This window comes from Equus przewalskii, chromosome 29 (assembly GCF_037783145.1).
Source record: "Equus przewalskii isolate Varuska chromosome 29, EquPr2, whole genome shotgun sequence".
In the NCBI taxonomy this organism is placed as follows: Eukaryota; Metazoa; Chordata; class Mammalia; order Perissodactyla; family Equidae; genus Equus; species Equus przewalskii.
Window position 1 is genome coordinate 37687169 of NC_091859.1, and position 21769 is coordinate 37708937.

Below are 21769 nucleotides of genomic sequence, written 5' to 3' on the forward strand. Positions count from 1 at the left end.
AGAGACTGGCGCTGGGGCAGCCAGTGCTCTCGGTTCTCTGGGGTTTGGCGTGGAGGGCACTCCTATGCATGTCCAGACAGCTCTGTTAAAAGCCTCAGCTGTGGAGGGTAAGCTAATGAAGGAGATGTAGGGAGATAAAGGTAAGCCCTGCGCTTCCCTGACGTAGGAGCAAGTGGCAAAGTACAGTTAAAATCACCTCAGGCCTCTGTGCTAAGGAATGAGACACAAGGAAACACAGCAAGCAGAAAATAGATTTTAAAGTTTAGGCCTCTGCTAGTTGTGGAAAAACCCAAAACACTCAAAGTTAACCCATAAATGTGTGTCCAGCTGGGAGGGCTGCATTCATCTTGCACCTCCGTCTCCCTTTTCCTCACTGCCTTAATGGCTTTGCCAGAGAAGCCAGGATATTACTCAGAAATTTCATTTTCCCAGAAACTCCTAGAAGGTAGTCTCTGAAAGAGAAGCCCCCAAAGGCCAACGGAAACTCAAGAGCTGCGCAGGCTGTTTATAAGAGTACACATTTTCAGTGTCAGAGGGCAGTCTTGATCCTTTGGAACTCCCACCCTCTGGGAGCTGGTTTCACTGGAACACTTGTACTGCTTTGTGTGAACAAGGAGAAGTGTGCAGCATGTACTGAAAGGAAAAATAACCAAGCTCCCCAGGAAATCCAATGAACAGAAGTGGCTAAGAGGTGTGGCGTTCTTAATCACAGTTTCAGTTCTAGATGCAAGTCCCGCCCCTGGCTGGCTATAACCACCCATTAATATTCTGTTCCCTCTCTCCAGCACCCATTTTCTTTCTCCCTTTATATGTTTGCTGCCCTAACTAAATGAGGTCATTTGTGAACTAAAAAGAGAAAAATTACTTCAATTTTTTTTTTTTTGAGGAAGATGGCCCTGAAGTAACAACTGCCACCAATCCTCCTCTTTTTGCTGAGGAAGGCAGCCCCTGAGCTAACATCCATGCCCATCTTCCTCTACTTTATATGTGGGACACCTACCACAGCATGGCTTGCCAAATGGTGCCATGTCCGCACCTGGGATCTGAACCAGTGAACCCCGGGCTGCCAAAGCCGAATGTGGGCACTTTACCGCTGCGCCACCAGGCTGGCCCCATTTCAATTTTCTTTTTAAAAAGATACTGCCATCCACTTCCAAGGGGGAGCTCACTGCCGTGCTCAGTGTGTCTATAAGATCTGTGGCTTACAATGCAAGAGGACTGAGATGGAGCGGTCTTGATTCAATCTAGCACTGAAGGGTAAGTATGAGGACCCTTAAACCAACCTATCACATTAATTTAGAGCATTCAACCAGCACTTTCCCATCACTGGCCCCAGATTTACTTAAACATGTAGGCAAGTGAAAGTCTTCAAGGATCCACAAAGCAGTACGGGAAATGCATCTCATCAGGGAACGACAGCAATTAACCATGAAGCCTCATTTCCTCCTCATTATCATTAAGGAATATTTATTAGGTGCCTGGGTCTGAATGTCACTTTATTAGGTGCTGACATAATAAAAATGACGGTTCCCATCCTTGATAAGATACTATGCCAGAAGCTCACCAACAATTCTGTATTTAGAAGAACTCAAAAGGCCATGAACAGTTCAGCTAACAGAGGTCAACAGAGAGCCATGGTCCAAGGAGTCTTTCTTTCAGGCAAGCCTGCTCGATTTCTTTTTCCACTGTAGGAGTAGTGGACATAACGCACAGTGCATCAGTGAGGGCTGTGTGCATGTATGGGAACAAACATATTTAACAAGCAAGGTGGGAAACCAAAAATATATCCATCCATCCATCTATCCAATAAACAATTCTTAAGTAATAACTATGCTAGTTACTGAGCACAAGGATACACAGGATGGGGTCCCACCCCTCAAAGGCAGCTTCGTGGTCTAGTTAGGGAAAAAGACAAATAATTACAATACAAGATGGAAGTACAATTGTAGAGGTAATTTAAAGTGTTACATAGGACAGAAGATGCAAAATTCAGCCTGAGGAAAGACTGAATGAACTGTCCATGTAGATTCGAGAGAGAAAACCCAAATGAACAGAATAGAAACACTACAGGCAGACAAGGAAGGGAGTGGGGAGGTCATCTGAGGCTGAGGAAGAGCAAGAGCATGAAAGTACGAAAGAGCACAACAAGTCAAGGGACTACAAGTAGTTTGATATGGTTGGACCAAGGAGTTCATGTGGGGACGATGAGGCTGGAAGGGGAAGCAGGGCCTAGCCCTTTAATGTGCTATTGCAGGGACTTCTGCATCCGAGAAGATGGAGTAGATATACTTTTCTCTTATATCTTCCCACTAAGTACAACTAAAAACTCTGGACATTATGTATAAAACTAACATAAGTAGGCTCTGAAACACAGAGAGAAAGCAGACTGGCTAGTGACCTTGGGACCTGAAGAACAACACAGTTGTGAGTTCCTGGGTTTCCTCATACATCCAAGACTTGGAGCTGAAGAAGATGGCAACTTGTAAATGCTAATAAAGGTGGACAAAAAAGCCCCAACAAAACCTACTCCTGCTTCCCAAATGACTAGGAAAAGGGCAGCCTAGCAAGACAGAAAACTTTTAGACAATAATCATTCTACTCCAGCGAGACACCAAAAGAAAAAACAGTGGCCTCATCCCACCCCTACCAGGAAAGGCCAAACGGGGAGTGTCAACTTCCACCCTTGCAAGTCTACAATGAAGCACTCCGATACCCCTGCCTGAGGGGTGTCAAGGAAGGCCAAGTAAGAAGCTGGGGTTTTCACTCCCACCTGCCAGTAACAAACACCCTCCCCCTGGCCCAAGGAATAAGTGGAGACCAAGTGGGGAGGCTGGACTTAGTAATGAGGCCTCCTGCCGCATCCCTGCTGAGTTGATGTGAGGAGAGGGCTGGTAAAGAGTCAGGACTTTCACCGTGGCCAGTGATAAGAAGGTCACTCCCATTCAGGAAAAAATCTAACATTGTGTCATCCAAGCCCTAGAGGAAAGGAAAAAGAAGGTGGGTTGAAAAAGTACTTAAAGAAATAAATGGCTGAAAACTTCCCAAATTTGGCAAGAGACATAAGTATAGATTCAAGAAGCTGAGCAAACCTCAAACAAGATACACTCAAAGAAACTCATGGCAGGATATACCATAACTAAACTTTTGAAAATTAAAGACACAGAAAAAACTTGAAAGCATTTACCTAATGGTTTTAGCATCTATTTCTGATCCCTGCCTGAAATCAATTATTATACTGCGAATTGCAAAACAGTGAGAAGTGCATGTTCACAAGATCACTCTAATGATAATCAAGAGGCCATTTATTTATTTATTTATTTTGAGGAAGACTGGCCCTGACCTAACATCTGTGCCCATCTTCCTCTACTTTATATGTGGAACACCTACCACAGCATGGTGTGCCAAGTGGTGCCATGTCCGCACCTGGGATCCGAAGTGGCGAACCCCGGGCCGCCGAAGAGGAACGTGTGCACTTAACTGCTGAGCCACTGGGCCGGACCCAAGAGGCCATTTAGAAGAACAAAATGGCGTAACTGGGTGAATGGTTGTGCCATTAACACTCCCAGACAGGGGATACAGGAGGAGTAAGCTTGGGACAGGGTAGGAGAGATTGTGTTGAGTTTTGGGCATGCTAAATATGAGTTGATTGTGAGACATCCTATTAAGAGATGTGCAAGTGGGGTATGCGTCTGTGTACACACGTGTGTGTGTAACATCATCTAGGGATAACGTGACACATGTAGAAAAAGAAGACAATATTTCCCAGGCTGAATCTTAAGAGAATCCCAGAAGTTAAGGATACATGATGCAGAGAGCCCAGCAAAGGAACGTGAGGAGGGTCACAGAGGCAGGAGAGGGCTAGGCAAAGCTGATTTTAGGAGTAAGCCTCAAGAAAAAGGATGTAGGTAGAAAGAGAGAGATGTTAATAGCAGGTCAGACAAAATAAGGCTTGCAAAGTTTCCAGAGGATTACTGATACTTAGGACATGGTCACTGGTCTCAGAGCTCTGCCAATGGGCTGGTGGAGGCAGAAACCAACTGCAACAGATTGAGGAGTAAGAGGTAAGGAAGTGGAGTCCAGAGGTTTATGCCCCCTAAGAGGTTAAGATGTGCTAACAGTTAACTACTCACTCATTCCCCCAACAAATATGTATTGAGAGCCCACCTGTCAGCCCCTGTTGTGGTGCCGGACTATTCATGTTCCTCTGGAGCTTACAGCTTAGTGAAGAATGACACACAAAACAAACATATAACAGGAGGAGGAGACACATGCTATGAAGAAATATAAAGCAGAGCATGGGCGAGAGAGAGTGATGGGGTAAGAGCATTTTATATGGAGTGGTCAGGAAAGACTTTCTGATGTGATGTTTGAGCAAAGACCTGGAGGAAAGGAGTAGGCCCTGCAACCATGTGGGGAAGAGCCTTCCAGGCAAGGAGAATGGCAAGTGCAAAGGCCCTAAGTGGGAAGCTGCCTGCCTGACAGAAGAATGTCAAGAAGGCCGGGTAGCAGAGCAGACTGAACAAAGAGGAGAGTGGGAGAAGATGCAGTGAGGGGGTTAGCCACAAAGGGCCATGTGGGACTTCGGACTTTACTCTGTTCTCAAGTGGTACTAGAGGAAATGAAATCGGGAGAAGAAATAAAGTAGGACTGCGCCTGTCAACCTTGCCATTGAAAAAAAGGCTCCTGGGGGTAACATAAATAAAAAGATTTGCTGCAACTGGTTTCCTTGTTTTCCTCTGATATTTGCAAAGTGTGTTGGGAATTACCTTACTTGAGCTTCTTGGTACCTATTATTTCCCACATTTTATAAAGGAGAACTGACTTGCCAGAGATCACAACTGATTAAATTGAGGAACAAAGACTAGACTCTGGTTCTTCTGATTCCGTTCAAAAAATTCAGATCTTTTTATTTATGTATATTTCAGTATAAGAGATGCAGAGGGAGGAGGGTGGGAGTGGGGTGAAGAAAACATACTTCACTGATCAAGTATCTTTTTCTTTTTCTTTTCTAAAACTTGATAGTTAAAAAACAAAAAACAAAAAAAACCCACTGATTTTAATCTGATCATTTACATTTTGCTTTCTTCTCTTGGCTATTCCTCTGGAAAGAAATGCTGCCTTGTCCTTTTCTTTAATATTGGCAATGGGACAGAAGGGAGGACCTCAGACATAACCTCAGAAAATGTCAAGCGGGTACACATTCTCCCATTCCTTTCCCCTCCAGCCCTCTCTTGAAGAGGCCAACACAGCAAAAGAGGGAGTTGCTGTATAATCAAACTCCTTCCAAAGTTAACTGACTCTTTTGCCACATCCTTTGGCCCAAGCACAGAAGTTTGTCACACAGCTCCAGGCAGTTCATTAACTCTGCCCAACTGACCACTGACACGGTACAAGCCAGAAGAGGGGCAGGCGAGGCAGGCTGCTCCCAGTATTGGAGACAGGGCTTCATAAGCTGCCAACACCCAATCATTTTACATGTAGCAGCCTCAACGGTCTTAGAAATTTGTCATCAACTCTTGAATCACATGGACAGGGCCATTTTCTACTTCGTAACTCCTGGGGAGAAGAGAATAACAATATTCTGTGTCATCACTAAAAATGAAAAGGGGAAAGATGCCAGCAGCCGTTAGTGCAGTTCAAGAGCCATGCGCATTAAAATCTAGTCTCTGCAGTGCAAGAATCTCTCTGGAACGCAGATTCCTTGCCTTCAAGAAGTTTAATCTTTAGTAAGCTCTTCGAGGATTCTGGTGCCATTAAAACTCAAAAACCATTGTTTCCCTACCCTAGTCCAAAAGGCAGAGGAAAGGTGACATTGCAGATGAGAAATTAAAGATTTTTATTTGCTCATTCTTTACCACCAGGGGCTAAGGGACTAAAAAGTACACCTAGTAAGGTCTTAATAATTTTTTTCAACAGCTTACAAAATTTCAACTCTGCTGGCTGTGTAGGTACCGACAAATTGGTAAAGAGTTTAGTCTCCTGAGCCCCTTTCAGGGTCACGGCTTCGAGTTGCAAAGTGTGTATTTCTGAGTCAAAGGATCAGGGCCTCCTGCCATTTCCCTCACACCCTGGCTAGGGCCTAATTCAGCTGGACAGATTCCACACCCTGCTGTTTGTACCTGGGGCCTGGCAATCCCCCTCAATGGAAGGCAGCTACAGAAATGCAGTCCCTGGTCTCTGCACGCAGCAGGTGAGGAGCACAGAGGTTCTTGGGTGTCAATAAAGGAAATGGGGAGGGTCACCTACATCCCGAGTGACGAAAGCACAGAGGTCACTGGTGTGTAAGGGATGACACTAGCATTTTGGTAGATGATTTTTCTTAGCATTCTGTTTCCAAGTAGAGCAGGGGCTCCTAACTTGGGGCACACTGTACCAGCTTTAGAGTATCTATGAATTCCCAGAAACTGTGCCTGAATTTGGGGGACCTTCTTAGGCAACTGTCTCGTGAGAGGATGTGTAAGATTTTGAAAGGACCATCAATGGCACAAAAGAAATCAAGAACCTCTGATTTAACTAAGGAGTATTAGGACAGAAGTAGGAAGATGCCCATGGCCTTCAAGCCTCACAGCCAGCAGACAAGAGCAGCAACTTAGCAATTTTACTGGAGGGCTTAAAAAACGACAGGGTTACCTTCACCCCCACCACCAACTTCCACCTCACACCCCTAACTACGGGTCCTGATCTGATGCCGTTTTCAATTTTCAAAGTCTAAATTTTGGAGAAAGTACACATCAGGCTATCATCATAAAATTCCTATATCAATAAGAATCATCAGACTGTGACCTTCAGGAATTGGCATGGGGTTTGGAGCCAGACGACCTGGATTGAATCTGCTTCTGTCTTTTAGTGGTGGCGTGACCTTGGGCAAGTCACATGGCCCCTCTGAGCCTCAGTATCCTCATCCACAAAATGGCAATTATACAGACTACTGCACTGATGACCATTAGTATGAAATAAAGTGAAAGTGCTTGGCCATCTGCTAGAAGTTCTGTTAAGCTTGAGGCACTGTTACTTTTTAAATTTTTCTTCTGTGCCATCCTCCTTCTGAAGGAAACTGTGTGGAGAGCCAAATGCTGAGAGCTAACTGAGCTTGACTTCCATTTTTTTCTTACTGTTTTTAGCTGTCATACCAAAATGTCTTTTAAAATATCCTGCAACAAAGACCATTAACCAAAGAGTTGTATCAACAGTTCGAGGGACTGGCCATGACAGTGAAAACCAGAACTAAGTTCATATGAATCAAAGAAAGTCTGGGTGATGAGGTATGGGTAAGGGACGATACATTCGGGAGCAAGCAAGGATCCAAACTAACAGTCAGAAAACATGCTTCACACACATCCTGTTTTGGTACTGCAGCTTGCCACCACCCCTGTTTTGGCACTTGGGCTGTCACCTCCACCCAAACCAGCAAGGAAAGTCAACTACCAAGAATGAATGTAAAAAGTGGAGACTCAAAAATGCCAAATCTTTTTCTTACCAGAAGTGCACCCTTGACCCACTGATGGTGAAAGAGACTCAAGATTGGGAAAAAAGGTCAGCACACAGTCTTGTATAGCATGAATATCAACAGGTACAGCGAATTCCACAAGGTTAAAATATCAAGGGTGAAATATTTTGAACTTGGCCTTCCAGGTTTCTCTTTGACATATATGCCAGCCATGTGTGTATCTAGCTTTCACACCACAGCCCAGTCCAACGCTTTGGATCAGTCAATTATAATTCCAGTATATACTCCTTGGTGAGCACACACACACACACACACACACACACAAGCTACTGCCTCTTTCTCAAGCCCCACAGTCAATATGTCCAAGTCATCTGTTTAGATACAAGTTCCAAATCACCTTTGCACTTCTGCAAGTAACATCCCACTAGGCTGAAGAATTTAAATCACCACCATCATCATCAGATATCTATCAGGGCTCCCCAAGTGTGTAATTCTTTAGGATTTGTATTGTTTAGGGAAAACTAGTGAGCAGCAGCTTCAACAAGCATCTTTATAATCTCCTTTACTTCATTTATTATCCTGAAAAGAAGTTGGCCTTGGATATCTCAGACACTTCAAGAGCTAATTATTAAATGAAACTGAATACCTACTGTACTTTTCAGATATTAAATTGTATCAAGAACTCATATCAAGATGATGATTTCTGATGGCCTGTTCGACAGATCTCCCTGGTGGATCTTCTTTGGATTCAACAATAAATATGCTTAGAATATGAACCCACAACTCACTCTAGAGTCTTATTTTAGGATTTGCTAGCAACTGGCCAAGGAGGGAGTTTCTATGCTAGTCAATGACCACTGAGGTAGGGATTCACCCTACAACAGCAGGGAGAGAGACGAGGACACTAACATCTATCAGAAATGCAACATAAAACACCTAGGAGTGATGTGCTCAGCTGCCCTTCTCCTGAGATAGAAGATGCCCGAGGCCACATGCCTAACACAATTTTCTCTTAGCTTCAAATCTAGGGATCAGGTTAGCCTCAATCCTAGAACGGGTGTTTTACTATGGTGTTTATCAAATGCCACTTAAACTTGGGATTCAACTACAGTTAAACAGTCACATTCCTGTGCTGAGGATACATCATCTCAATCAGCTAGAGTTCTCTGCTTCTTTAAGAAAGAAAAGCTATGCTGTATACCTGAAACTAATATAATTTTATGTGCCGACTGTATCTCAATTCAAAAAAAAACCCAGCAGATGTTAGCTCAGGGCTAATCTTCCTAAGAAAAAAAAAAGGGCCAGCCTGGTGGTGCAGCAGTTAAGTTCACACATTTTGCTTCTCGGCGGCCAGGGGTTCGCCGGTTCAGATCCCGGGTGCGGACATGGCACAGCTTGGCAAAAGCCATGCTGTGGTAGGCATCCCACATATAAAGTAGAGGAAGATGGGCATGGATGTTAGCTCAGGGCCAGTCTTCCTCAGCAAAAAGGGGAGGATTGGCAGTAGTTAGCTCAGGGCCAATCTTCCTCAAAAAAAAAAAAAAAAAAAAAAGGAAACTGGCTCTTTCATCCAAAGATATCTATGTATCTAAAAGAGCCAAATGGATCACACACTACCATTTGCGAAAGTGAGCACATGAAAGAAGCAGAGCCTGAGGGCACTGACCGAACTGGAGCAGCTGGCAAACTGCAGGGTATGGGGGACGCCTTTTTTGAGTACCTACCAGAAAGGGGCACTGGTTGGATCTTGGCCAAACTTCTTTGGTTCACAGGAACAGCAGTTCAGAGACTACCACACAGTTTCTAGCAACTCGCACGTGGACTGGAGGAAATGGGAAATGACCAAGGCCCAGGTAAAGATCTGCCCAAAACTCAAAATCCACCAAGTATTGATTGGTTGACACACAATATCTCGGACATTGTAACACTTCACTTAAACCCAAAACAAATGACATTTCCTTGAATCCTACAATTTTGTCATCTGAAATCTTTGTAAGCTAAAAAAGAAAAAAAAAAAAAAAAAAGGGTAATTCAGCCTCAAACCAGGCCCTCATCTGCTCTGGAGTAACCAGCGTGTCCCCATTGGTAAACATTTCTGTGTCTTGGCAAGCTGCCCAGAAATAAAAAACATTATTTCCAACTCAGCCATTTGTTTGCTAGTTTTAAGAGAGGTTAAAAAAGAAACATCCACGACTATGGAGAAAGCAAGCCAATAAAATGATAGTCCTGTTAAATTACAACCAAAAAGGGAACAATCTCAATGCAGTACAATCATGTATCACATAACGTTTTGGTCAACAACAGACCGCATATATGATGGTGGTCCCATAAGATTAGTACCCTACAGCCTAGGTGTGTAGTAGGCTATACCATTTAGGTTTGTGACAGTATACTCTATGATGTTCACAGAACGATGAAATCGCCTAATGACACAGCTCTCAGAACGCATCCCTGTCATTACGCAATGAATGACTGTATCATGTTGGCTAGTGGTTCTTTGACTCTTAATTTTCAGCAATTGTGTTTTAATCCACAGGTAGGAAGGAAAGTGGAATTCAGAAGGATTTTATTTATTGAAAAATAGTTCCTATTCCTAAATGTTGGTTTTGATAGAAATTAATGACAAATATATATATTAAAAGCTGCTTTCAAATTCACAAGATGGTAGATCCAAGCTAATGCTCCTCTCATTCTTAACAGAGAATAACACTGCCTGTATTTCAAAAGCATGAACAGTACATCATCTAATTTATCTCCAAACTAAAATCTATGCGGTGGGTAGGATGGGTTATTATCCCCATTTTATAAAAGTAGAAGTTGAGTTCAGAAAAGTTACTTGATTTGCCCAAAGTCACCTTGTTCCTAAGCGGCAGAGTGAGGTCTAAAACTCCACAGTCTAATACAATAGCCACCAGCCACATGTGACTATTTAAATTTAAATTAATTAAATTAAATTAAAGTTCAGCTCTTGACTCAAGCTAGCCACATTTCAAATGCTCAAAAGCACATGTTGCTAGAGGCACAGAATATTTCCATCATCACTGAAATGCTCTTGGACAGGGCTGGTCTGGAAGCTAGTTCTTTTGAATTCATGGTCACTTGGGGAAAAGATCCCATGGCATTCCAGGATTTAACAAAGATGCCCTGATAGTGACAAAGTTAAATCATAGCTTCTTTCTCATTACAAGAAACTCCGAGGCTTCAGGAGGTTGGCTTATCTTCTCAGGGGTTACAACAACAAAAACTAGTTTTAAAAGAGCTTTACCAAAATGGATTTAATACATATGTACTCAGGAAAGAGAATGTTGAAACTCAGTTTGTACATTTGGTGAAGAATAATACAAGCAGTAGTTCCCAAGTTACAAATAACAAAAACATTATTAAGAAGAATTTTAGCTTCAGAGGAAAAGGGATCAGAGTAATCAATCCAGACACTTCCAGCCATTAAATAACCTCTTGTGAGAGTTTAGAAGAAATTTCCTCTTGGTGCAGAGACTGCTATAGTCAGATGAACACGAGATTTTCAGCTACTACTGGGGCCCAGTAAAATGACAGCTTAGATTAGCAAGAAGTGCTACAACTGGGCCACACTGTGTAGACCACTTAGCTAACACCGACAGCTGAAGCATGACAAAGGGATCAAACTGTAGAACTAAAAGGTCAGGGAGTCAAGATGTGGCAAAGCTTGTTAAAAATACAGAGCTGCTGGAACTCATTACATGAAGCCATTCTTTCTGGTTTCAGTCTGGGATTCATAGGGCCTACTTGTAGACCAATGAACTAGTCAAAACTAGCTGGCCAATTTGTTCACTTTTTTCACTTAGCAGCATGTCTGAGCACCTTTCAGGGGCCAGGTCATTTGAGAGGTCTCTGGATTGACACTAACTGGCTGCCCTCTCTGAGTTGTGCTGCCCTTACCCTCTGAATTCTCCCAACCATTTGGAGCTAAGTGTCACCAATGGTACCGGCTGGCTGCACAGAAACACCATTAAAATGAAAAAACAAGCTCACAGGGCTGGCCCCATGGCCGAGTGGTTAAGTCCGCGCACTCCACTTCGGCAGCCCAGTGTTTGCCAGTTCAGATCCTGGGTGCGGACATGGCACCGCTCATCAGGCCACGTTGAGGCGGCGTCCCACATAGCACACCCAGAAGGACCCACAACTAAAAATACACAAATATATACTGGGGGGCTTTGGAAGAAGAGAAAAAAAAGAAGAAGATTGGCAACAGATGTTAGCTCAAGTGTCAATCTTTAAAAAGAACAAAAATAAAACAAGCTCACTCAAGAAAGAGAACAAGCTCATTAGAGAATCTACAGGACAAAAATAATGACTTCTTCACATGCTTGCCAAGGCACCAAGATTCTTCTACTACATGCACATGGGAAAATACTGAACTGAGGGCCAACTGTAGCATTAAAATCATGCTATCTATGCTTTCTCAAGGATTCAGAAGAGAATAACAAAAGGCTGAGAAGAGACAAACGAGGTTCTTCTCTCATATCCAGAAAGATTACAGGACACTTTTTTCTCATTGTCTGGATCAGGAGAACTTCCATGATTTCTTTTAAAAGGTTATTCCTCTGCAGCAGCTCTTATTGCCAGAAAATTTTTCTTAATTTTCACCTTAGCATTATGAACGTGTACACCTTTAAACATCAAAGAAAAAGGCTGTGGGGGAAGCCCTGTTTGAGAACGAAGTGGGGGCTGGCCCGTGGCACAGCAGTGAAGTTCGCACATTCCGCTTCTCGGTGGCCCGGGGTTCGTGGGTTCGGATCCCAGGTGCAGACATGGCACCGCTTGGCACGCCATGCTGTGGTAGGCGTCCCACATAGAAAGTAGAAGAATATGGGGACAGATGTTAGCTCAGGGCCAGTCTTTCTCAGCAAAAAGAGGAGGACTGGCAGTAGTTAGCTCAGGGCTAATCTTCCTCCAAAAAAAAAAAAAAGAGAGAGAGAGAACGAAGTGTACTACACATGACCCAACTCTTCTATGAGTCTTCATTCTGGATACAGCAGCATTCCTGGTCTTAATCTTTGGAGTTACACACCAGCTTCCTATCTGTGCCATCTCTCCTCTTCCTCAAGATATGAAGAGTTTCAGATCATTAAAGAAAGCTTAGAGCCTGGAATATATAATCTTTTACTCTCTAGCACTCTGCATTTGGTAGGGTTTAAGTAGTGTTAAATTTGCGACATATGTTTACACAATGAGAACGAAGGATTCTGAGAAATGATCCTGTTTAAAAACACATCAGAAACCAACTTCCAGTTTAGATGCCATGAACAGAGCATATCAAGCAGCAGAGGGAGGTGGGTAGGAATTGGGAGATTCTTTAATTCCTTGAACATTATGGAAAGGCCATATCCCAACTCTGAATGATATGCAGAAACATAAACAACACTGAAGGCAAGGGAGCCACTGAAGACACTGTCCTACAGATATGATGTCAGAACTGAAAGCCAGTCCTACATGGGAACTGTGCGAGAGTATTCTGGGAAATGAGGTAGGTGGGTTTTTCTTCCCAGAGCTACAAAAAGACTAGGATGAGAAGAATTTGATAACAGACATAAACACAGAAATGATAAGGCAGAATATAGCCATGACTACACTGCTCCTTTCCCTGGCTTGCGGGCCCTACCTGCTTCCTAAGTTGTACAACAAAATTAAATATAAGGCACTTTTCAGAAACTCCTCAGGCCAGCAAGATAGCAACGGAAGTGGGCACTTCAAACCAGATGTTACTTTTTCAGGTCTCCAAATTTCCAATAACAACAACTTGCTGATCATTCATGATTTGCCCCCAACACTCCTCATATTTTCCTTAAAAGATGTGGTGTTGACGGTGAAAAGTGGGGTTGGTAGAAGATGGCAGGCGGTAGGCTTGTCAGGAAGGCAGACTATTGGGAGACTACAATAGGACTTAGGGTAGCGGGCACAGCATCATGGTGAGGAAATAGGATAACTCACAGGGTGGGGGGCTGGCAATAAAAAAGAGCCTCATCTTTGGGAACTCAGGACTCTACCTGTGTATCACCAGGTATGCAGACGAGCAGAGAACTTCACACATGAAACTATTCCCAGGCCTCAACATTCTCTTTCAGAATCTAAGAGTTTGCTACCTACTTTTTTCACTAGAAAAGCTGAAAACCAAGACTGTGTCCACAGCTGACAGTGGCTCTAGGTATGAGGGAAGATACAATATTCTCACAGAAGCGGCATTTCTATTCCTACTTTTCTCACTTCACAGATACAGAGAACAACCCAAAGTATACAGTCAGATATTCAGAACATTTTAGAACCTGGGCTGCTGACAGAACAGGAGCATTGCTTCAAATTCCATGCCTAGATTTTCAAGAAGTTTGCAACAGACTTCTATCTGTGTCTGTCTGTCTGTCATTTTCCGTCACGCTCTCTCTCACACATACATCACACTTTACAACTGGCTGTCTTTATTCATTCATTCAGTGCCAGACACTGGGGACAGAAATATAAATAAGATACTTTCTCAAGGAGTTCACAGTCTATTTGGAGAAACAAACATAGAAGCAGATAACTGCAGGAACTGAAGCATCGCTTGTCTTAACATGGAATACCACAAGAAATGCTGGCAAGCAGACTATACAAGAGAAATCCTATTAAACAGTATCTCCAGTAGCCCCTGGTATCAAACAAAAGGCAAGAAGAAGAATGCAGGGCATTTACCCTCTACAGGGCTTTTAGATCCTGAACGTATTACAGATCCTGAGAAGCTGCATTACGCTCTCAGAACTAGTACTATCATTACAGTCAGCACCCCATGGATCATGCTCTTTATTTTCTGTATGGGTAAATTTTAGCTACTCAAATAAACTGTTAAACCATGCCCTATATTTCTTTAATCTCTATAGCATCTAGGACTACCCTGGGCACAATGTAGATGCTAAACATGTGATGTCCTTCGTGAAAGGGACAAGGTAACTTGTTCCTCTACAAAGGTTTGTAGATTGGCAGATCTGGAGGGTTTGTAAGGCACAGCATTGCCCTACCCCATCACTTTACTGATCCACTGCACAAGCCATCTGCTCTATCTGACACCTTAAGGGTTGGAGGTCGGGAGTCCTTCCCTGGAAGTCCAGAGAAGAGTACAGCATAACATGGGTAAATGGTTTGGTAGTTAATTGCAGTAAATGAATTCAAGACTTAAGTCCCCTGGCTGATGCTTGGGAGAGAAACGGACCGCAGACTCCTTATACTTGCCATACCGTTCTACCTCTTAGAAATGGACCTGCCACTCTCATGACATAAATCAAACCCCATCCTCATTTGCTCAAAAGCCTTCAATGGCTTCCCACTGTACTTAAAACCCACCTCCTCCATGTGGCTGATAGGGCCCTCATTCTGGCCCCACCCTCCTTGCCAATTTTAACTTGCCCTCACTCTCCTCTCACTTACCAGGCCCCAGCCACACTGGCTTCTTTGACATTTTCAAACATGCCAGGCTCTTGTCTGCACTAGGCCCTTATACTTGCTTTTCCTTCTCCCTGGGCCCTCTTTCTGCTTCTGAATGGCTGACTCCAACTCATCTTTCAGATCTCAGCTCAAATAGTTCCTCCTCAGGGAGGCCTTTCTTGACCATCTTATCTAAAGTGACCCCATCTCATTCCTATTACTTGTTAACACACCAACCAGCTAATTTACTTGATAGCACTTACCATGCTCTGAAATAATCTTGTTTATTTATTAGTCTCCTTGTTTATTATCAGTCTTCTCCTTCTAAATATAAACTCCTGAGAGCAGGAGCTGGATTTATCTTGCTGTATCACAGGCACATATTACATACTCAAATATTTTGAATGAATGAGTGAATAAGAATTAGTAAAATACAGTGGCAGTGGGTCAGCAGGCACTGGGTTAAGGTAAAAAACATTAGTTCTCCCACTATGAAGCTAGAAGTTGTTGTATGACAATATTCTGTATGACATACGACATATATGTTGTATGACTTTGGGTTTTTTTCTTCATCAGAGTGTAGCCAAGTAGTGATAACATACAAAGAGAAAAGAAAGAAGAGGGAGAGCCTAAGCTCTCTGCTGACAACTTAAAAAGAAATGTCAAAAAGAGCAAAACCTTGCTGGCTCCAGCTTCCATTCAGTTTATAATGCTGTTGGTATTGAAAGCAAATTTTCTTACTTCTAACAGATCCCAAAGTTGGTTTCCTTTCTCCCCAAGTGATGCATGCAGTTCTGTACTCACTAAGCCCAGCTCTGCGATAACCCCATCAACAACTCCATTCAAGCACACTCATACCCATGGCAGCCTTAGGATATCTGACGATCTCATTCTAAACAAAACTGTACTTGATTCAAAATACCAGTGAAAAATTATTTTCTCTTTCCAAGAACCTGAACACTAAGGCAAAACATATGCAAGAAGTGGGTGCTTCCTACAACACCCCAGCTCAAGATCTGCTCCTCCTCTAAAGGGAAGTGCAACAGGGCGTAGAAACTCTCCTAAAGGTGCACGTCAAAAGCTAAGAATGATTCAATGGCACTGTTACACTTAATGCTGTCTGCTTCACTGAACTTCATCAATTAGGGCAGTTATCTTAACTATTAGTGACTGAGAGTCCCTGAACTTGGAAAAGTACAAGAAAGAAAAGACTGAAAAATGAAACCCATCACCCTCGTTTTCTGGTGGATGCTTCCCATGGCATGTAGGGCACACATGATCATGTCCTAAAAGCAACTCTACCAAATGCTGAAGGAGAAAGAGTGGTACTTACGCGGCATGATCCCTTGGCTCACCAGTTCTTCCCGCGTCCGGCGCTGCTGGAGCTTCAACTGCAGCACTGCAAGGCAGCAAAGAGAGAGGAGAGACGAAGGCTCAGTCGGGCATTCCACCACAAAAGACACATTTTCACATGCAAAGAAAGTCTCAGAACAGAAGAGTGTAGTGTGAAAGATGGATCCCCTTTAATTGTGACTGTCTGTAATTGCAGAAGTGGCCTGATACAGCAGGGTTTCCGTATTCTGCTGTGGGCGGCGAGAGGAAGTTGCGAAGGGTCTTGCAGGGCGATAACAATCCACAAAGCACCCTAGTCTGGCCTCTTGCTCAAAACCTCCTACAAGACAGTGTCCACCTCCAAACACTAAAAACACACAAATTCTTACCTCAAAGAAAATATAATGAGGACCACAACCCAGCAGAAAAAGCTTTCTGGATGTTCTACATTTTCTTCCTGGTAGCAAATGTTTACCACCGTTTAAGTATAACGAATAATACAGTTATTCACATAGATCAGGAAGTACTGGTTATTTGTGAAATCTTTTCTTTTGTATCTAAAAATTATACCAATTTTCACCAAGCATTGCATTTCTCTAAATCAGAAAATATTCTACCATTAATCTAACTCTTTTTCTTTTTCTTTCTCTTCCTCTTCACTTACAGCCTCTCTGTTGAGGTCAAACAAGCAGGCTAGACGACTCAAAAGCACATCCGGGCTAGGGGAGGGTGATAGGTGTTTCTCCTCTTTCCACCCTGGCAACACCACTTCATCAAACAACTTAATAGGGAATTTTTTTTTAAGTTAAAAGTCAATTATCTCTATTTCAAATGCCAGTGAAACCTAAAGGGTATTACCACTGCACACCATGCAGAACGATGATGGCAGGGCAGCCTGCACTCAGCGGCTAAGCAAGAAAATGTTCAGAGGAGGGTTAGGAAGATCGCACTGGCAAGGAAAGTCCCTTACATGCTAAGTCTTCAATTATAAAGTCCCCGCAAGTCACATCTGAGGGGGACCCAAATCTGTTAGGAATCATATTATCCTAATATCTGCCCTTTCCATTGACAGAGTAGTTTTTAAGAAGATCTCCAAGAACGGCAGAACCATAACTAGACTCCTGACTATACCTCAAATTCAGCAGGTCCAAAGCAGAATCTATCTTTCCCCTTAAAACCTAACCTACTTCCCATCCTTTTTATCTCTTTAATGGTATTCCTATCCCTCCCAGGACTAATATTAAAAATTTTGAGCCACCTTCAACTTCTCCACCTCCTCACGCTCCTCTCTTACCAAGTTTCCACACCACATTGTCCCATGTTGCAGTGACGGCTCACTGGCTGTGTCTCCGCCATTCTAAGTGACCCCACTCGAAGCTGCCCAATGACTCTTCCTCAAGTACCACGTACTTGCCCAGCTCTTTGTTCACTTCACCTGGAAATGCCTGCCCTCTTCACCTGACCTTCCTGGCTCACTCCCCAGCATTCAGAATTACTCTAGGCTTCCCTTCTGTGAGCTACCTTTTATGCTATAAAAAGTATAGTAATATTTTGCCCTTCAAGGGGTAATAGTTACCCCTTGAATATATCTTATCTCTCCTTTCAGTTTACAAACTCCTGGAGGGTAAGGAATATATTTTATTAACATATGCCCCCCATAGCACTTAAAACACAGTAGGCATTTAATAATTATTATTTTTTTTAAAGATTGGCACCTGGGCTAACAACTGTTGCCAATCTTTTTTTTTTTTCTGCTTTATCTCCCCAAACCCGCCCTGTACACAGTTGTATATCTTAGCTGCATGTCCTTCTAGTTGTGGGATGTGGGACGCTGCCTCAACATGGCCTGACGAGCGGTGCCATGTCCGCGCCCAGGATCCGAACCCTGGGCCGCCGCAGCGGAGCGCGTGAACTTAACCGCTCAGCCACGGAGCCGGCACCTCTAATAATTATTTCTTGAATTGAACTGCATCTAAAAATGATATTACATACAGTCTGAGAAATCCAATCAGGAAGTTTTTACTATTATTATTTTTTAAAACAAATTAACACTGTTAAAAACAAAGACTTGCAGAATGGATGAAAACAGCAACAGCTACACTAGTAGCTAACATTTATAGAACATGTGCTCTGAGCCAGACACCATCTTATGTACTCTCATGTTTTAACTCAATTAATCTTTCTAATACCCCTATGGAGACACATGGGCATTATTAATCCTATTCCACAGGTAAGGAAAATGAGGCCCAGAGAGATTAAGTAATTTACCTAAGGTTATACCGCTAACAAGAGGTTAACAGGATTTGAACCCAAGCATTCTGATTCCAGCACCTGGGCTCTTACTTCTCTGCTTCTCCAGGGTCTTCAGGAGGCCTGTGCTACTGAGATAACAGGCATGGAATGTGATCACCTGGGTTCACTCTCTGGGAGACAGACAAAGGAGCTGAGGAAACTAGATGGTTCAGGCCAGGAGCTTGGGTGATCAACTTCAGTAAAATAAATTTAATTAATCTAGGAACTTGATTCCAGAATAAATTATAATCACAAATCGGCATAATAATAATAATAATAATAAAACAAATAACAGGAGTCACTGAGTGTTGCTATGATGTGTCATGCCCTAGGTTAAGTGACTGACAGGCTTTTAATTAAAAAAAAAAAAAGTCCTGTGAGGATGGTACAATTATAATCTCCATTTTACAGATGAGGAAACTAAGGATCAGAACTTTAAAATTTTGCCTTCAGTCACACAGCTCAAAAGTGCTGGAATGAGGATTCATACCCAGGTCGCTGTGACTCTAAAGTGTGGGCACTTAATACCATGTCACACATCTCCTTGATGGAAAGAAAGAGGAGGGCCAGACAGGATAAAGTAACAGGGGAAAAAAGGGCAAATATTTGTCATCTTTAATAGTGTTTCTAAGGCCCACTGTAACATGAGCTATTAGAAAATTATTAAATCTCACTAATTGGATTTCAGAGAATAGAGAAATCTAAATGCAATTCAAGAAGTCTGAACATTTCAAAGAAACAATAACTAATGAAAATTATGGCTATTACCCAAGAATAATTTTGAAATATCAATCAGCAGCCCTCCTAAATAAACCATATACAGACAGGGCCATAAGGGATATTGTGCAAATTTTTTCTTCTGTTTCTTTTTAAAGGTATGCTTTTTGGTGAGTAAGACAGGCCCTGAGCTAATATTTGTTGCCAATCTTCCTCTTTTTTTTCCCCCCCTCCCCAAAGGGCCAGTACATAGTTGTATATACTAGTTGTAGGTCATTCTAGTTCTTCTATTTGGGACGCCACCGCAGCATGGCTTGATGAGCAGTGCCATGTCTGCACCCAGGATCCGAACTGGCCAACCCTGGGCCAGCGAAGCAGAGCGTGTGAACTTAACCACTCAGCCACAGAGCCAGCCCCTATGCAAACTTCTTGATTGAAAAACTTCTTGCTTCATGAAAGCAAAAATTTAAGTCTGTGATTCAAGTTTTTTATGGACAGCACAGTAAAGGCCTATTTAGCTTTTTTTTTTTTTTAACAGCTCTAGTTCAAAGAGGAAGGTTTATCTAATAAACCATTTCCATCTCTAAAACTAAATGAAATTAAAGTTCAGTTATCCAAAAATTCCATCTTGTCCCTCTCAGCAGTTAACTCCAAATATGCTTATCTGAAATCTGACCAAGTTCCCCATTCAAATAACAGAATTTACCCTGGATCAGTACTATCTTGGGTATTGTCACAATTTGATTGTAGGTATGTATTGTTTTATACATTGCATAGCCCTCTTCTGCCAACTCTAACAATGTTTATAAGGAGGAAAAAAGAAAAGACCTAAGCAATAAACTCAGAATTATAGCAGTCAACCCATACTTCATTTTATTTTGAAATTTATCTGTTTGGCTATGCACATATACAATGATCCTTCTTCTAAGACTTTCGACTACAAGCAAATGGATATTTGTATGAATTTCCCCCTTCTCTAGTCTATCTTAATTCCTCTTAACTCCAAACACTCTAAATAAAATGCCTTTATCTTTCCAGACCTTAGGAATGATTCATTTTAGAAGAAATCGTTTAGTAACTCACTTTCAGTAAATACTCTAAGAGCCATATGTTCTATATTCACTACAGAGGGTACCCAAATCAGGAGTGTATTTCAGAGGCCATACATTTAATGCACATCCACTCTCACCAAGAAATATCTGACACTAGTTCATGATTATATTCACAGAGCAGTGATAGACCAAGGAGATTCAAGAGAGTGGGAATTTGACAAAATCTCTCTATTTCATTCTACATCACCATTTAGATTTTCTCTCCACCTCCAAGTCAATAAGAACAAAAATAACCGTTTGTGTACAAGCATGAGTCTTTCTACCTTCACTGTTATTGAATTCCACAAATTTAATATATTTTAAATCTGTTTCTAATTCGGCCTGTGGGAGCAGCCTATATAGAGATGAACAGATGTCTTTAAAGCTGATGGATGGTGAATCAACCAAGTTGTCTATCAGAAAAGGATTGGAACAAAAAGAAAATAAACCGAACCACAAAGTAGAGAACCCTAGGTTCTCCACTCCCCATGGAAATAATAAAGTTTTTCACCTTGATTGTTTTTCAAACAAAGGTAATCAACTGCTATTTGAATAACTGGCTAGTATTTGGGAAATCAAAGCAAAGGAGTGACTTGCATATATTTCTGCCCTGTAAGACCACAGAAGTATGTTGACGGCATTCAAGGGATAATGCCTAAGAACTGGACACATCAAACAATTGGGTCAATCAGGACCGTTTGGACAGAAACAGACCAAAGTGGCGTGTTCTCAAGCCCAGCTCTGTGGCTTCCACCGGTCAGCAGTCATGGATTTCACCGGAAAGGGAGATGTGCAGCTTGGCAAGGTTGTTCCTACCTTATTCATATTTACCCATTATTGATCCCACAAAGGCTTCTAGAATACAGAACTAAAGTTATGAGGGAAGTAGAAAAAAACAGGAAGGGGGTTAGTATGGGAATGACAGCGAAAGAACAAAAACCCTCCCTCTGCATCATCCTTTGCTCAGTAAGACCCTTCAAAGAAGATTCTGACTGCAGGGACAATTCAGTTAATTCAGCCCTAACTCAGGAACACTAACAAGTCTTTTTCTCATTTCTTTAAATTTTGATATGAAACTTTAAATCAAACCTCATCAAATGACAATGAATTTGGCCACAGCTTTTCAGCCTACACAGCTCGAAAATAAACAGAAAATTCAGACAGGCCTATAACAAGCAAAGAGATTGACTTAGTAATTAAAAATCTTCCTACAAAGAAAAACCCAGGGCCAGATGGCTTCACCGGTAAATTTTACCAAACATTTAAGAGAAGAATTAACACCATTTCTTCACAAACTCTTCCAGAAAACAGAGGAGAGAACACTTCCCAACTCATTCTATGAGGCCAGTGATACTCTGATACCAAACCCAAAGAAAGACATCATAACAAAACTAGAGACCAATATCCTTTATGAATATAGATGCAAAAATCCTCAACAAAACACTAGAAAATAGAAGCC

General features: G+C 42.3%; 1 protein-coding gene across 13 annotated transcripts in view; it reads right to left on the reverse strand.

Annotated features, from left to right (window-relative positions):
* The window catches only part of MRTFA (myocardin related transcription factor A), a 194242-nt gene that overhangs the window by 23611 nt on the left and 148862 nt on the right, over positions 1-21769 (reverse strand). For 11 of the 13 annotated variants that reach the window (XM_070600158.1, XM_070600154.1, XM_070600159.1 and 8 more), the window contains one exon: positions 16212-16277. In XM_070600158.1, coding sequence (XP_070456259.1) covers positions 16212-16218 — 7 coding nt within the window. In that variant the 5' untranslated portion in view covers positions 16219-16277. Of the gene's footprint in view, positions 1-16211; positions 16278-16599; positions 16893-21769 lie in introns of those variants that run through there. The other 2 variants (XM_070600157.1, XM_070600162.1) reach the window with 2 other exon arrangements.